The sequence below is a fragment of the Sarcophilus harrisii genome, chromosome 3 (assembly GCF_902635505.1).
Source record: "Sarcophilus harrisii chromosome 3, mSarHar1.11, whole genome shotgun sequence".
In the NCBI taxonomy this organism is placed as follows: Eukaryota; Metazoa; Chordata; class Mammalia; order Dasyuromorphia; family Dasyuridae; genus Sarcophilus; species Sarcophilus harrisii.
Genome location: NC_045428.1, coordinates 179,388,461 through 179,402,293, shown reverse-complemented (window position 1 = coordinate 179,402,293; position 13,833 = coordinate 179,388,461). Strand labels below are relative to the sequence as shown.

Genomic DNA, 13,833 nt, shown 5'->3' with positions numbered 1-13,833 from the left:
GAGTAGCTTTACATGCTCTTTTCAGGAAATGGCCTGGTTTCCCAGAGTTTGTCTTCTGAGCTGGAATTGGAAACTGACCCACTGACTTGCTCCTCTACTGAGCCAGGACTGAATATCTTAGTTGCTAATTTGCTGGATTAAAACCCTCTCACTAGCTTTCCCAAAGTCTTTCTGAACTGGGCTGAACATCCTTTTTACCCCAAAGAGACTGACTTTTTAAAAAATTTTTTTCAGTCTGTCTTGACCTGGAGAGTGGTTTCATTCTATTATTTGCTGTTCAGAGGCTTGCTTTCATGTGGTTTTCGAGGAAACTGGGAGAGCTGTAGGAGCTTTCTGTCTTGACTGCCATCTTGGTGTTCCACCTCTGGAACTCCTTAAGACCATTTTTCTTATGGCACAATAATATCTTTTACTATCCATATAACTGTGAGGAGAATCTTTTTTAATATGACTAATATATCTCTGAATTTCCTTCTTTTTAAAAATATAATAATCTTCCCTTCTGTTTTTCCTATTGAAATGAACGTAGTGCTTTATCAAACTCTATGAAATCTTTGTAACTTTAGCAATTAACACAATGCTTGGCACGTAGTAGGTACTTAATGCATATTTATTGGTTGTACATTTTAATGTTTTCTAACATGGATGAAAAAGAGATTGTAGTATTGTATGCTCTTCTCTTATCTTTCTCTGTATATTATTGTTCTTGCAAACTGTGATCACTTGAGAGAATAAGTTGTCTTTTCTTTCCTCTTGCATTTTCTGTTGGCTCCCATATTTTCCTTCCTTCCTTCCCTTTCCCTTTCCCTTTCCTTTCTTCCTTCTGGCAACTGGGGTTAAGTGACTTGCCCAGGGTCACACAGGTCTAACATCAGATTTGAACTCAGGTTCTCCTAATTTCAGGACTGGTGCTCTCTCCACTGCTCCATCTAGCTGCATCCCATTTCTTTCTTATAATATTATCAAAACTTGAGGTTTTGTTCTCTCTGTGTGGCCCCTGTTACATTAACTACCCTTTTTGAATTTAGTATTATTAATGAACGTTTTCTTCTCTTTCATTATACTTTTAAATAATTTAAGTATCTTTACATTTTTTATGTTTCACTTGCCTCTTCTATTTCAATTTCCAAGTTTCTTCTCTTGTCAGCAGAAATGTATAGAAATTTCTTTTATTAAAGATCCTTTTCCTCCCTTTAGTCTTAGTTTTTCTATTTAACTTAGTCTTTATTATAAGACTGTATCCCTTTCTTTTAGAATATTTTGTTTTAACATTTCCTACTGCATTAGTGATAGCTGTCATATGTGATGTGATTATCACTTTAGCCCTTCTCTATTTACTTCCCATGCTTTTCTTTGACCTTGAAATTCTGAATTATGTCTTTGATATTCATAAGATTTTAAAATTTCATGTTTTGTGTTGAAAAGTAGATTCTGGGGGCATATTCAAGATAGAGCGATAGACAGGATTTTGCCTGAGTTTTTCCTGGCTTTGCTCAGAATCAACACTAGATCAAGCCTGTGAATGGATTTTAAAGTGACAGAAGCAATAACATTTGGTTTGTTACAAATTTCCAGCATAAGATATTTCCAAGGAGTTCAGACAAAGGTCTGACTCATGAGTGGGGACACAGCCCAATTCAGGTGCTTTGTGAGAAGGTCCAGGATGGAGAAGTTTTGTGAAGGGAATCTAGTGGAAAACTCTTAGCCAAAATACAACAGCATTGACTACTCTATTTTGGTTCAGAAGGCCAGTGCCAGCTTCATGGCAATTTTAGAAGGTAAGTTGAGAACCTCTGAAACCCAGTATAGCAGATAGAACTTGGGCAGGCCCATCCAGCAGTAGTGGGTAAAGCTTTAGCATCACTGGCCATAGGGCAGTGAGAAGCCCCTGTTGCCCAAGAGGATGTTCTGGACTGTTAAGGACCATGCATAGGTGAAGGGGCAGGTTAATTCTCCTAGAGCTTCCACAGTTGTGAATCATAACAACTAAAGGAAATGCAAAGCAGCCTTTACTTTTGCAGATGTTCCTTGTGAATGGGGAATGGAATAAATTGGAGGCAAGAGGGAAGAGGAGAGAGGTCACACAACACAGCTGCCTCTCAGGAGAAAGCTCAGAGAACGGCAACTGCCTCTCAGTCTCCTTGTGTGATTATCGTCTTCTCACTTGAAGGGATCCATTCTGCTGGTCTGAGTTGGATCCACAGCAGCCACTAGCACATAGCTCCTATAACATCCAGCAGATACCAGCAGGTTGCTCCTGTAACACATGGCATCTGAATGTGTGACATAATTACAAGAAGTAGTAGCAGCATCCAAGAGCTGCTTGTGACTAGAATCCTCCCAGAATTCCTTCATTAATGCTTGGGGAAGGAAAGGGGAAAGATACATGGTAAGACTTTTTTTGTCAGGGTAGTTGAATTGGTTAACCCTTAAAAGGGCCAAGCCAGGAGATTGATGAGAGACTTAAATGCTTGTTCTGATTATAGTCCTTTTCTCTCTTTGAAAGTTTGCCTCCTTGACATCTCATAAGAACAACCTGCTACAACCATCCAGAGTGATAGTGCTGCTTGCATTCCTCAGTGTGTAGATTCAGATAACAACAAATATTCAAATTTACTAACTATGCTGTGGGAGAGGGGAGGGAAATATCCATAAAACAAAAAAAGGGGACTTGTTAAGGACCATGCCTAAGTGAAGGGGCAGATCAATTCTCTTAGAGCCTCCACAGCTGTGAGTCATAACATCAGAAGGAGTTGCAAAGAAGCCTTTGCTGACTCAGATGTTCCTTGTGGATGGGGAATGAAATAAATTGGAGGCAAGAGGGAAGAGGAAAGAGATCATACAATGCAGCTGTCTCTCTGGAGAGAGGTCAGAGAAGAGCAACTGCCTCTCAGTCTCCTTGAAACATCATCATCCTCTCACATGAAGAGATCCATTCTACAGGTCTGAGTTAGACCTCCAGCAGCCAGTGGCAGTTGGCTCCCGTATCACAACACTGGACAATCTCCCCTTTGCCCTAGGAGCAGACTTCAGCTTTTAAAAATAAGCAAAAAAACAAAAGAGTTCTGATCTTAGATAGCTTAGAGCCTGGGAAGAACACCACTCAAACCCTTAGGACACTACGCAAAACGCCTCTAGATGAAGCCTCAGAACAGAATATGAACTGATCTCCAACTCAAAAGCTTCTCTTGGAAGAATTAAAAAATGATCTTAAAAGAGAGAGGAAAAATGAGAATAGAAAATGAGAGCTTTATGGAAGGGTTTAGAAAAAAAAAACCAGAAATTGCCTGAAGAAAACAATTCCTTAAAAATATATTTGGTGGAATGGGGGGAAATATATTGAAGAAACCAATCTTATAAAAAATAGGTGTGGTGAAATTGAAAACATCTCAAAAAATAGAGTTCGTGAAATGGAAAAAGAACAAAAATTGAATTGGTGAATGGAAAAAGAGAACAACTCCTTAAGACAACTGATTTGGTGAAATGGGGAAAATTGCAACATACAAAGCAAATTCTTTAACAGTATTATTGGCAAAATGCAAAAGGAGATCATAAAAAATTAAAGAAAATCATTCACTAAAAATTAGAATTGGACAAATGGAAGGGAATGACTAAATGAGATATCAAACTTCAGTCAAATAAAACCAAATAGAAGAAAAAACAATAAAACTAAAGAAAACCAAACAAACAACAACAAAACCCCAAAATGTAAATCACCTCATTAGAAAAACAATCAACCTTGAAAATAAATCCAGGAGAGACAATCTAAGAATTATTGAACTACTAGAAAACCATGATGAAAAAAAGAGGTTACTCATCATGTTTTAAGAAATGATCAAGGAAAACTCCCCTAATGTCCTAGAAACAGAGAATTCGCCTATCACCTCCTGAAAGAGACCCCAAAATGTAATCCAAACAAATCCAAAATGAAAATCCAAGTATATCAGAATTCCAGAATTATCAGATAAAAGAGAAAGTTCTGTGGTATCCTGGTAGAAACAATTCAAATATTGAGGTACCACAATCAGAATTACCTAGGACCTAGTAGCATGTATTTAAATGGATCAAAGGGTTTGGGATATGATATTCTGTACAGCTAAGGAGCTTGGACTACAATCAATAATGAACTACCCAGCAAAACTAAACATTATCTTTCAGTAGAAATGATAAGACGTTCAATTAAATAGAAAAACACATTTTAAACTCCCAATTAAATAGCAAATTTGAAAATCTGAAAATAAAAGGATATTAATCACTTTGAAAGTAAGAAAACTGTTGAACTAATAAACAAAACTAAGTGTTGGCTTTATTGGGGAAAAAGCAACAGAATAAAGTATTAATTTGATTAGAAAAAGAAAATAAGAAAATCAAACTGACAGTATCAAAAAAAAAAAAAGAAAGAAAAGAAAAGAAAAGAAAAGGGTGAAGTTACCATCAAGGAAAAGGAAATTAAAGCAGTAACTCAGAATTATTTTTGCCCAGTTGTATCCCCATAATCTTGTATTCTAAGTGAAATGAATGAATCCTTAAAAATATATTCTACCCACATTAACAAGCAGAAATAAATTAGATAAATAGTCCCATTTTAAAAAAGGAAATTGAACAAGCTACTAATGAACTCCCTAAGAAAAAATCTCCAGGGGAAGGTTGATTTACAAGTGAATTCTACCAGATATTTAAGAACAATTCTAACACTATTCAAAATAATTGGAAAAATAGGGGAAGATGGAATGCTACAAAATTCCTTTTATGACACAAATATGGTCCTTTATATCCAAACCAGAAAGGATTAAAACAAAGAAAGAAAATTATAGACCAAATTTCCCAATAAATATTGATGCAAAAATCTAAATTAAATTTTAGCAAAGTGATTACAGCAATATCATCAAGATTGTACACAATAACCAAGTAGAATTTGTCAGGAATGCTCATGGGTAGGCCGAATGAATATAATAAAAATGACAATTACTACCTAAGTTAATCTACTTATTTAGTGCCATTCCAATCAAATTCCTAAGAAATTATTTTACAGATCTAGAAAAAATAACAACAAAGTTCATCTGGAACAACATAATGTCAAGAATTTCAAGGGAATTAATGAAAAAAAAATGCCAGTGAAGGTGGCCTAGTTGTTGCATTTCTAAAACTATAGTATAAAGCAGCAGTCGTCAAACCCATTTTGTACTGGCTAAGAAATGGAGTAGTCGATTAAGTGCTATAGTTTAGGTAAGTATAACATAATACTCAATGACTATAGTAATAGTCTAGTGTTTGATGAATCTAAAGACTCTAGTTTCTGGAATAAAAATGTGGTATTTGACAAAAATTGGTGGGAAAACTGGAAAATAGAATGACAGAAACTAGGCATTTCATCAGCAACAAACATTTATACCAAGATAAGTTCTAAATGAGTTTATGTTTTAGATATAGAGGGTGATAGAATTTGGAGAATAAGTCAATCTACTTTTTGGATGTATGGGGAAGGAAGGAAGGAATTTATGGCCAAAGAGAATTATGAAATATAAAATGAATAATTTTCATTATGTTAAGTTAAAAAGGCTTTATCTAAACAAAATCAATGCAGCCAGGATTAGAAAAAACAGAAAACTGTCGGGGGAAAAATACATCAAAGATTTCTGATAAAGGTCTCATTTTTGAAATGTATAGATAATTGATTCAAATTTATAAGAATATAATTCTTTCCTTATTTGAGAAATAGTCAAAGGGGGTGAACAGACAAGTTTTGGATGAAGTGATTAAAGTTATTTCTAGTTAAATGAAAAAATGCACTATTGATTAGAGAAATGTTAATTAAGACAACTCTAATGTACCATTTCATATCTCTTAGACTGACTAAGTTGGTAGGAAATGATGATAAATATTGCAGGGTATTTGGAAAATTGGGGTAGTAATGCATTGTTGGTGAAGTTGTGAATGGATTCAACTACTGTGTAGAGAAATTTGAAAGTATGCCCAAAAAGCTATTAAACTTTGTTGGTCCTGTATCCCAAAGCAATCATAAAAAAGGGGAAATGTCCAATATGTACAAAAATGTTTGTAGTAGCTCTTTTTGTAGTGGTAAAGAATTGGAAACAATATATGCCCATCAGGAATTGCTAAATAAGTTATGAATGTAATGGAATATTATTGTTCTATAAGAAATCATGAACAGAATGATTTCAGAAGGGCCTGGAGAAACTTATATGAACTGATGCTAAATGAAATGAGTAGAACCAAGAGACCATTGAACATAGCAACACGATTACACGATGATCATTTATGATGGATGTGACTCTTTGTAACAATGAGGTGATTCAGGATAATTCCAATAGACTTATGAAGGAGAGGCATCTGTATCCAGAAAGAGGATTGTTGGAATCAAATGGGGATCCAACATAGTACTTTCACCATTGTTGTTGTTCTTGTTGGCTTGCTTGCTTTTTTTGTTTTTGTTTTTTCTTTATGAATCTGATTTTTCTTGTGCAGCAAGATAAATGTAGAAATATGTTTAGAAGAATTTTATAAGTTTAACCTATATTATATTGCTTGCTGTCTAGGGGAGGGGAGAGAAGAGGAAGGGAAAAAAATTTGCAAGGGTGACGGTTGAAATAATTGATCCAAGTAACAGATTCCTTCCTTCCCTCCTTCCTTCCTTCCTTCTTTCCTTCCCTCCTTCCCTCCTTCCTTCCTTCCCTCCTTTCTTCCTTCCCTCCTTCCCTCCTTCCACAATTTAGGTTAAGTGACTTGCCCAGGGTCACAAAGCTAGGAAGTGTTAAATGTCTGGGAGCACATTTTGAACTCGCGTCCTTCTGACTTAAGGGCTAGTGCTCTATCCACTGCACCACCTAGCTGCTCCTATTTTCATATTTCTTATTTATTTCTTACTCATTAAATTCTCTTTAGTTCATTTAATTTTTATGTAGTTATATACTAAAAAATTTTAAGTGTTTATATTTTTTGTTTCAGATCTTTTCTTTATAGCTTCTCGTTTCTTTTTTTTTCCCCTTAGAGGTGTATTCATTTGATCCATTTATATATATTTATTAAAATGATGAAAAAATGTTAGTATTTTTATAAGGTGCCAAGTCAAGTTGAATTGATGAGATAATGATTCTCTAATTTACATGTACTTAGTACTTAATATAATTCCACAAGATTCATATCTTTAAGAGAGCGTATATAAGGAGGAGCTCTCAGGGCCAAAGAAGAGAAGCCCGCTATAGAAGGTCTTGGAGGAGGAGACATATTCATTCCGTCTTCCACCTTTGTGCTGGCTGGAGACTGAAGTAAAAACCTTTGGACTCCGGGAGATTCAGAACCCAGGATTCAGTCAAGGAGATTCACAAGCCAGAGAAAGTAGCTTAAGCTCTCAGAAGCAAGGAGAGAGATAGGCCTCCTCTATTAAAGCTAACCAGGCTCCAGGAAAAAGAGACAAGAATTTGAAGGAGAAAATAAAGGATTTGGACTTTAACTACTGGCTGCATTTGGGGTATTTACTGAACTGAAACGAAGGCTGCCTCCAGAAGCCCCCCAAGCAACCTGCTCCTACAAAAGATTACATTTTAGAGAAGAACATTACAAAAAAGCACCCACTTCATTTCTCTCAGAAATTCTAGCTCACTTTGTGGCTAAACTGTGTTTTTGTTTAAGATTTTGCTTGCAAGTATTATAGACTTATTAGGCCATTTAGATTAATATTTTGGGCATCCTCGGTTTAAAAGTATTTCTTTAATAATAGTGTTTTTTGTTTACTCCGTCTTCCAACCTTTTTTCCTGAACCTGGAAGTTTATGTGAAGGCCAAGATCTTGTCATTTCTTAATAGAATGTTGGGGCCTTTTTGGGTGCTAATTATTATTTTTGTGGGGTTGCTGCTACTTTTTCAAAATGTTGAATTGTAAATTCTTCAAAGATCTAAGTGCTCATTATTGACCTCTCAATCTAAGTTTTTTAAGTTTTCAACCCTGATTCAAGGTTTGGCTATCACAATTGCAGGCTAACTCTTACTTCATGTTCTTTGCCCTGGTTACTCAGCTACAAGTCTTAAGCTTTTCCTCTCCCTTTCCTTAGCCCCTCCCGCAAAACCCTAGCCAGAGACAATGGTATATAGACTGTCACTTTTCCATATACCTTGCCTTGATACAAAGTCATATGCCTGAGTTTCATTCTTTTTTCAATCTGTAAGACTGTTCTAAACCTGATTGTAATTAATTTGACCCTGTTCTGAATTTTCTGATGCAGTATTTAAGTGAAGGCATGGAAGACACTAGCTCTGTCCTGGACTGGAAAGCTCTAAGACCCTGACCTGGAATAAAGTAACTCCAGTGCTAGAAAGCTTAGCATTGAGCTTTCCTATTTGTAGCCCCTTTGAAGTTTTCACAGGGCTTTATTGGTCTTTGTTGACTTGCATTAAGTTTCCTGGTCACCAGGTTAGCTGGTGCTCTTCAGATTTCTTTGAAATCATTATTAGCGAAATCTGGGTTATTCTGGTTTTCCTTGTTCCACCATCTTTTAAGATTTCTTCTACAGTGTTTTCCACTTTATCTCTTCAGCTTATGAACTAAAGTACTTCTTTTTTTTCCCCCCAGATCCGAGGAGGAAAGCTCATGATTACATACACACGTAAAAGTGATGCTGGCAAATATGTTTGTGTTGGAACAAATATGGTGGGAGAAAGAGAGAGTGAAGTAGCCGAACTAACTGTTTTAGGTAAATAACTTTTTAATCTAATCTAAATTTATTTTCCTTATTTTTCCATTAAGATTTATAAGAATGATTGAATTTCACATCAAAGATGTTTTCTTACACTTATAACTTTATGTTCCACAGATAGATAGCATAGCCAAACTTATTCAAATAAATTACTGTCGGTGTCACTGTTAGAACTATTAATAGTCAAATTACTAGAGATAGGAACAGACATTTCCAAAATTATCTAGTATATTGATGTTGTATAAAAATAAGCATTTCATTTTAGTTAGTAGAACATTAATATCTCAAAACTTGGTGATCTTATATCTGGAAAATAACTAAGACAAATGGCAAAACTTCTGATTGGTTGAAAATTGTCACTGAGTCTGTTTATTAGATCATTTAAGGATTTTTAGCTCTCTCTGATTTTTGCCCCTTTTTAGAATAAAAATTTTGAACATTGTCATTTCCCAGCACCATTCTTCAACACAGTAGAATCCTCTTTTCTTACAAGGAAGGTACAATTGAGAAAATGCAAGGAAGCATATTACTAATTTCTGAGAGAATATATATTATTCTTAAGCTTTATTCTGGGGCGGAGCCAAGATGGCGGAGAAGGTATACTCGTCTTTCTAAGCTCCTTTCATTCCTCTCATAACCAACTATTTAATTCAGCCTCAAAAGTAGCTCTTCACTGCTTAAATTCATGAAGATCAGAAGCACTACAACTTACCAGCTGAAGTCAATCTGGAAGACTGGCAGGAAAGGTTTGTCCTGAGGGGCCAGGAATAGACTAGCACAGGCAGTGAGAGACTAGCCTCCTGAGCAGACAGGGGAGGAGAAGTGGGAAGAACTCTGTGGCTAGAGAAGTTATAGAGACAACTCTGCTATAGGCTAACTGCTCTGTCTTGATTACAAAGCAGTAAACTGGCAGAGAAATTAAAGCCTAAAACAGAGGGTACTCTAAAAATCGCCAGAACCTAACAAGATCTGACTGTAACTACTCAAACCCAGAGATGACTCAGGCAGACTGTAACACAGCCCTGCAGTCACATCCTGCAGTTCGGGACTTTTGCTGGGGCAGTTAAAAACCTGCAATGCAGAGGGCCACAGCCTGGGCACCCTCTAATTGGCACAGTGGGGGGCTTGGCCTGGGGCAATAGAACTTCTCCAGCAGGACCATGCTTCCCAACACAGAGACACTTTTGGTCACTGCTAGTCCATTCACTGCTCAACTGCTAATACCCACAGTCCCAGGGCTGGATTTGGCTTGGGATAGTGAACTCACTATCTCACTACTCAGTGTCTAGCCCCAGGGAAGTCATTATATCCCACAGCTAGGGTTCTTTGCAGGGCACTTTCCCAGCTCTGCCCTGCAGGCCTGAGTTACTTCTGGGTTGGGAATTCTTTCCCAGAGCACTCCTTGTAGTAGCCTAACAGGACAGCTACCCATCCATACACCTTTCACTGCTCTGCAGAGGAAGCTGGTAATCTCCTGGCCCTGAAGGCAGACCCTACAGGCTTTAACAAAATGAGTTACAAAATCAAAAGGACAATTGATAGTTTCTATTCAGAAAGAGAATACCTTTTCAACCTTGAAAAGACTAATAGCAGACAGGCTCCAGACAATTGTTGGTCCCCAATACAAGTCTCTCCTAGAAAAGACTATTAAAAATCTTAAAAGAGAACTAGAAGAAAAATGAGGAAAGGAAAGAGAAGCTATGCAAGAGAGTACAGAAAAGACATATAACTCACTAAAAGAAAAATTTGATAAAGTGGAAAAAGAAAACAACTTCCTGAAATGTGAATTGGAAAAGGTAAAATACTCCCAAGAAATGCAGGGAAACAGAATTTGTGAATTGGAAAAAGAAAATAACTCACTTAAAAAAAAAATTTAGTGAAATGGAAAAAAATTCCATAGAGCAAAACAACTCATTTAAAAACTCAATTGGACATATGCAAAAAGAATTTTAAAAAGCTACTGAAGAAAATAACTCACTAAAAATCAGAACTGAACAAATACAAATGACAGATTCATTGAGACAGGAAGAATCAATCAAGCAAAACAAAAAAAATGAAAGATTGGAAAAAAATGTCAAATATTTACTTGGAAAAACAACAGACCTGGAAAATAGATCTAGGAGAGATAACTTGAGGATCATTGAACTACCCGAAAATTATGATGAAAAAAAGAGCCTAGATACTTTTTACAGGAAATCATCAAAGAGAATTGCCCAGAAGTAATAGAACCGGAAGGTAAAATAGGTGTTAAAAGAATCCATCGAACACCTTTGGAAAAAGACCTAAAATAAAGACTCTGAGGAATATTATGGCCAAACTTCAGAATTTTCAGACTAAAGAAAAAATTTTACAATCAGCCAGGAAAAACAGTTCAAATACCGAGGTGCCCCAATAACGGTCACGCAAGGTCCTGGAATTTAATATTCTGAAAGGCAAAAGAACTTGGAATGCAGCCAAGAATAAATTACCCAGCTAAGCTGAGCATTTTTTTCCATGGAAGAAGATGGACATTTAATGAAACAGAGGAATTCCATATGTTTCTAAGAAAAAACCAGACTTAAACAAAAAATTTGATCTCCAACAACAGGACTCAAGAGAAGTAGAAAAAGGTAAAAGGAACTCTTGAGAATGGTATTTCTGTTGATGATATACATGAAAACCACATGTATAATTTGATTTTACCAATGTAACATAAAAAAGGGAAGTAGAAATGGAAAGGGGTTAGTGTCAGAAAAAGGGGAAAGGGTAGATAAAAAGAGGGAAACTACATGCAACGATGAGGCAAAGGAACTTTCATATCTGAGGGAACTTAGAGAGGGGGAGGAACATTGTGCGAATCTTACTCTCATCAGAGTTGGCTCAAAGAGGAAATAATTGACATATTTGTTTTACAGAGAATCTTCTCTCACCTCATTAAAAAGTGGGACAGGAAAAGTGAAAAGGAAAAAGTAATAATGGAAGGGTACAAGAAAGGGGAAGGGACTCAAAGGTAGAAGGGAGAGATACTAAAGAGGGAGAGCTGGGTGATGCAAGTGGGAGCAATAATTTTAATACTAGGGAAGGGGGGAAGGAGAGCAAGAAAAAGAAAAGCATAATCTGAGAATATTAGAATGGCAGGAAATACAGATTTAGTAATTTTAAGCATAAATGTGAATGGGATGAACTCTCCCATCAAGAGGAGGCAGATAGCAGACTGGATCAAAAGTCAGAACCCTACAATATGTTGTTTAGAGGAAACACATTTAAAACAGGGAGATACATACAGAGTAAAGGTAAAAGGCTGGAGCAGAATCTATTATGCTTCAGGTGAAGTAAAAAAAAAACAGAGGTAGTCATCCTTATCTCCCATCAAGCAAAAGCAAAAATTGATCTAATTAAAAGAGCTAAGGAAGGAAATGATATCTTGCTAAAGAGTAGTATAGACAATGAAGCAATATCAGTATTAAACATACATACACCAAGTGGTATAGCATCTAATTTCCTAAAGGAGAAGTTAAGAGAGTTGCGAGATGAAATAGATAGCAAAACTATAATAGTGGGAGATCTCAATCTTTCACTCTCAGATTTAGATAAATCAAATCACAAAACAATAGAAAGAAATTAAAGAGGTAACTTGAATATTAGAAAAATTAGGTACGATAGTTCTCTGGAGATAACTGAATGGTGACAGAAAGGAGTATACTTTCTCCTCAGCAGTTCATGAAACCTACCCAAAAATTGACCATATATTAGGACATAAAGCCCTCCAGGTATACTTATTGTGTATCTAATTTATATTTTAATATATTTAACATCTACTGGTCATCCTGCCATCTAGGGGAGGGGCGGGGGGGTAAGAGGTGAAAAATTGGAACAAGAGGTATGGCAATTGTTAATGCTGTAAAGTTACCCATGTATATATCCTGTAAATAAAAGGCTATTAAATAAAAAAAAAAAAAAATTTACAGATGAAGAAAAAAAAAAAAAAAAAGGACATAAATACCTCAAAATTAAATGCAGGAAGGCAGAAATAGTAAATGCTTTCTTTTCAGATCACAATGTAACAAAAACTACATTCAACAAAAAGTTAGGTATAAATAGACCAAAAAGTAATTGGAAATTAAATAATCTCATCTTAAAAAATGATTGGGTGAAACAGCAAATTATAGACACAATTAATAATTTCACTCAAGATAATGACAATGTTGAAACGTCATACCAAAATTTGTAGGATGCAGCCAAAGTGGTAATAAGGGGAAATGTTATGTTGTTAGAGGCTTACTTCAATAAAATAGAGAAAGAGAAGATCATTGAATTGAGCTTACAACTTAAAAAGCTAGGGCTTACAAATTAAAAACCCCCAATCAATTACTAAACTTGAAATTCTAAAATTAAAAGAAGAAATTAATAATATTGAAAGTAAAAAAAAACTATTGAACTAATAAATAAAACTAAGAGTTGGTTTTATGAAAAAACCAATAAAATTGATAAACCTTTGGGTAAATCTGATTAGAAAAAGGAGAGAGGAAAATAAAATTAGTAGTCTTAAAAATGAAAAGGGAGAACTTTCCACCAATGAAGAGGAAATTAAAGAAATAATAAGGGGTTACTTTGCCCAACTTTATGCCAATAAATTTGATAATATAAGTAAAATGGATGACTACCTCCAAAAATATAGGCTTCCCAGATTATCAGACAAGAAAGTAAATTGCTTAAATAGTCCCATTTCAGAAAAAGAAATAGAACAAGTTATTAATCAACTCCCTAAAAAAAAATCCCCAGGACCAGATGGATTAACATGTGAATTCTACCAAACATTCAAGGAACAATTAGTCCCAATGCTGTATAAACTATTTGAAAAAATAGGGAATGAAGGAGTCCTACCAATTTCCTTTTATGACACAGACATGGTACTGATATTTAAACCAAGTAGTTTGAAAACAGAGAAAGAAAATTATAGACCAATTTCTCTAATGAACATTGATGCAAAAATCTTAAATAAAATACTAGCAAAGTGATTATAGAAAATCATCTCAAGCATAATACACCATGACCAAGTAGAATTTATACCAGGAATGCAGGGCTGGTTCAACATTAGGAAAACTATCAGTATAATTGGCCACATTAATAAACAAAGTAACAAA

General features: G+C 35.5%; 1 protein-coding gene across 5 annotated transcripts in view; it reads left to right on the top strand.

Annotated features, from left to right (window-relative positions):
• The window catches only part of ROBO1 (roundabout guidance receptor 1), a 622,307-nt gene that overhangs the window by 423,585 nt on the left and 184,889 nt on the right, over positions 1–13,833 (top strand). For all 5 annotated transcript variants that reach the window (XM_031958836.1, XM_031958837.1, XM_031958839.1 and 2 more), the window contains exon 4: positions 8,587–8,707. In XM_031958836.1, coding sequence (XP_031814696.1) covers positions 8,587–8,707 — 121 coding nt within the window. The remainder of the gene's footprint in view (positions 1–8,586; positions 8,708–13,833) is intronic.